Here is a 3,177-nt window from a genome sequence, read left to right as displayed (position 1 = left end):
TTGCTCATGCATGTTTACAAAGCTTTTTCTCTTTTAGTTGAGTATTAGCATGCCTCATTTACAACCTATGGACTTGATGTCTACGAAGACCTTGTTTTTGTAGATGGAATGCAAACCTAAAGTAGTTTGTTCAAAGATGATACCTAAAAGATTGTGTGGTTCCCTTTAAGAAGGAGGATAGGATCTCGGCATATATTATAGTTGTGAGATGTTTGATAGTCCAATGCTAGAATTTAAAGGTTGTGACACCTTCTTAAAAAGAGAGGTATTTGTCATCACATGAAGGTTGGGTATGATTTTGATAACAAGGTATGTACACATAATAGTGTGGATATTCTGTCACTAAGGATATATTTATGAGAAGAGTAGTATATTCTTTCTATGCATTTACAATAGAAATTTAACTTTACTAGGTTGCACTTAAAATTCTAACACTATTGGGGGCTAGAAGACTAGTTGAAAGATCAATTAAAGAGGAAGTAAGAATATGTAAGATAGGCTTGTGAAGGTTAGATTGCATACGGTGGTGTAATTTCCAAGTACTTTGAAGTTTTGTGATGTATAAATAGAGAGAAGGGACCTCCCTAGCAACAGCATGATTATTTTGACATCTTTAACATGTTTTAAGTTCATCTTTTCTAGAGTGAAAAAATGGTACAAGAGATATCTAATATTGGGATTATACTCCAAAGTAGAGGAGACATGGAATATAATTTGAATATGTGAGAAATCCTATGTAGACTTTCTAGAAAAGCTTCAAATTGTGGGACTCTTCTTTCCAAAAATGTTTTATTGAGCCTACTAAACTTTGAATTCCTAAGTTCAATTTGGAAAAAAAAAGGTCATAGCAGTTGATCAATATTAACCACTAAAAGCATCCTTATGATGTAAAGATAAGATAGAGAATTTGAAACATTGTTTTTATGGAAACTTTTTAACTAAAACTATGTACACTTTGAGAAGGCATGTTTCTTTGCACCATTTTGAGAAGGCTGGTCGGAAACTTGAGCCAACTCTAGGATAACATGGACCCATCTTTGTGTGACCCTTGTGGACCAGCTAGGGTTGTAGTAGTACCAGGTGTGGTGATGAGGATGTGGAGTTGCACATGTGGTCTCTCAACTTCCATGGAGTGCATAAGTTGGCCACGACATGTGGGGCATGACGAGTGCTTTGCGAGCCACGTGTCGATGCATGACATGTGGAAGCGGTGGCAGCATGGGGGCAGCACTCGGACCCGGTCTCCATCTTGAAAGTTGGCTAGGCAGATGGGGCAAGACCCTTCTTCTTCTTGTTCATCTCCTCTTGCATCCTTCTGTTGGCCATGATGGTAGTCAACACCATGACCAGTATGACTATGATCAAGTAGTTTATGATGGTTGCTACTATATTTTGAGTTCCTAGCGCCATCTCTATACACTATGGAAGGAAGAGCCTTGATCTCTTTCTTCTTCATTCCAGCTTCATGGGCATGATGATTATTATGGTCTGATTCTTGATGAGAAGCAGCTGGGAAGGCGCCATAGCAGCTGCATCGCCGCAGCATGCACTTGACGACACAATTCATGGCCAGGGCCGACAGCAAAAGGAAGAGAATGGCGGCCGTGATGATGACGATGTTGATGTCAAAGCCCGAGCTATTATTGATGTAGGCCGGGCTGTTGGGCCGGGTTTGTTCTGGATCATTGACATGATTAGTGTTGGCGATTGATGAACTAGAAGCAGAAGAAGAAGACAATGATGATGATCCAGACGGGTGAATATAACGAGAATTATAATTATCAGCAACTGGAGCAACGCCGCCGCCTTGTGTGAGTAGAATCCTTCTGATCATGAGACTCTCTGAGAATATAATGGAATCAGAGTACCGGAATTGATGCGATTGCAGTACTGCAGGACCCTGATCTAGTACTGAGGGATGCATAATTGCTCTGAATTAATGACTGTCCAGCTAATACTGAGCAATGATACAGAAGATCACCCTGCTCGTCCACCCTATTAGTAGGTAACCATAATGCGTGCACATGCGCCGTGCGCCGGTGCGTACACACTACTCTCACTCACTCACTCTCTCAATAATTGCTTGAATTACTAACTGTCGACTGGTTGATACTGATCAATAATATAGGATATCACCCTGATCATCTACCCTAATAGTAGATAACCATAGAGAGCGCGCACATACTTACACACTCTCTCTCGCACCCTCACTGTAACTCTCACTCTCACTCTCTCTGATCACTGATCGCTCTCCCTCTCTCAAATTAGGGCAAGTCTCACTCTCACTCTCACTCTCTCTGATCACTGATCGCTCTCCCTCTCTCAAATTAGGGCAAGTCTCACTCTCTCTGATCACACACACACACACTCTCTCTGATCACACACACACACACTCTCTCTCTCTCTCTCTCTCAAATTAGGGCTTGCCCCCCACACCTGCCGCCCTGCCCCCCTTTTATCAACAGTCCGTTCAGGTACTGATTGCCTCAACAGTAGCCAACACCCAATTCGATTAAAAAGGACAGGCGCACTCAGCTAGTGTCTTGTGACCCTTCGTGCTCCCAACATTCCACATATCCTGCACTAACCACTCCAGCAATAGCACCTTTTCTTTTAATTGGACTTGATAAGCATCTTTTGTTCACTGATGGCATAATGCAAGGCAATAAATCAATCAAGCCCCAAAACCCCAAGCAGCTATCAAGTGGGCGCCTGCCTGCTGCCAATCGGCATCTCCCACACTTCCAAAGGTTCGAATCAACTTTCCATTAATGTTTTGGTATAATATCCTCACACATAGTGATGGTTTAAAGCTGAAATTGAAATCGTCATGTTTTATGTTGGCTTTTTTTTTCATGGCCCGGGGGTACTTCAGAATGTGAGATTTTGGTCTTCTACCTTGGATGTTCATATCACTATCCCACTCTTAAGATGCATTAGATTAACCTTTCAATAATGTTCTCGTATAACTTCGTTTCATATGGCGGTTGCTTAAAGATAAAATATGAAATCATGTTTCTTTCAATTTATAAAGGCTTTATGGTTTTTGAGAATGGCACGAGAGAACATTTAGCATTGTGCCTAGAATGTTGATTTACCATATACATGAAAAATTAAGCCAAGCAACTAGCCATGAAAATTGGATCACTTGTCCTAGCATAACACAAATAGTCTCAT

The 3,177-nt window shown here is 41.3% G+C and overlaps 1 protein-coding gene across 1 annotated transcript; it reads right to left on the bottom strand.

Annotated features, from left to right (window-relative positions):
- Positions 1 to 822: 822 nt before the first annotated feature.
- LOC148019659 (uncharacterized) lies at positions 823 to 2,439 on the bottom strand. Its single transcript, XM_087699771.1, has one exon. The coding sequence runs from the start codon at positions 1,922 to 1,924 to the stop codon at positions 1,016 to 1,018; it is 909 nt and encodes a 302-aa protein (XP_087555897.1). The 5' UTR covers positions 1,925 to 2,439; the 3' UTR covers positions 823 to 1,015.
- Between the last annotated feature and the right edge of the window lie 738 nt (positions 2,440 to 3,177).

This window comes from Lygodium microphyllum, chromosome 19, assembly GCF_053477565.2.
Source record: "Lygodium microphyllum isolate KBCC chromosome 19, Lygodium_microphyllum_v1.1.10, whole genome shotgun sequence".
NCBI lineage: Eukaryota > Viridiplantae > Streptophyta > Polypodiopsida > Schizaeales > Lygodiaceae > Lygodium > Lygodium microphyllum.
Note: the sequence above shows the minus strand (reverse complement) of the source record. Positions and strands in the feature narration are given on the sequence as shown.

Excerpts from the sequence above, each read along its gene's own strand:
- LOC148019659 (XM_087699771.1), bottom strand. The coding sequence starts at position 1,924 with ATGCATCCCTCAGTACTAGATCAGGGTCCTGCAGTACTGCAATCGCAT.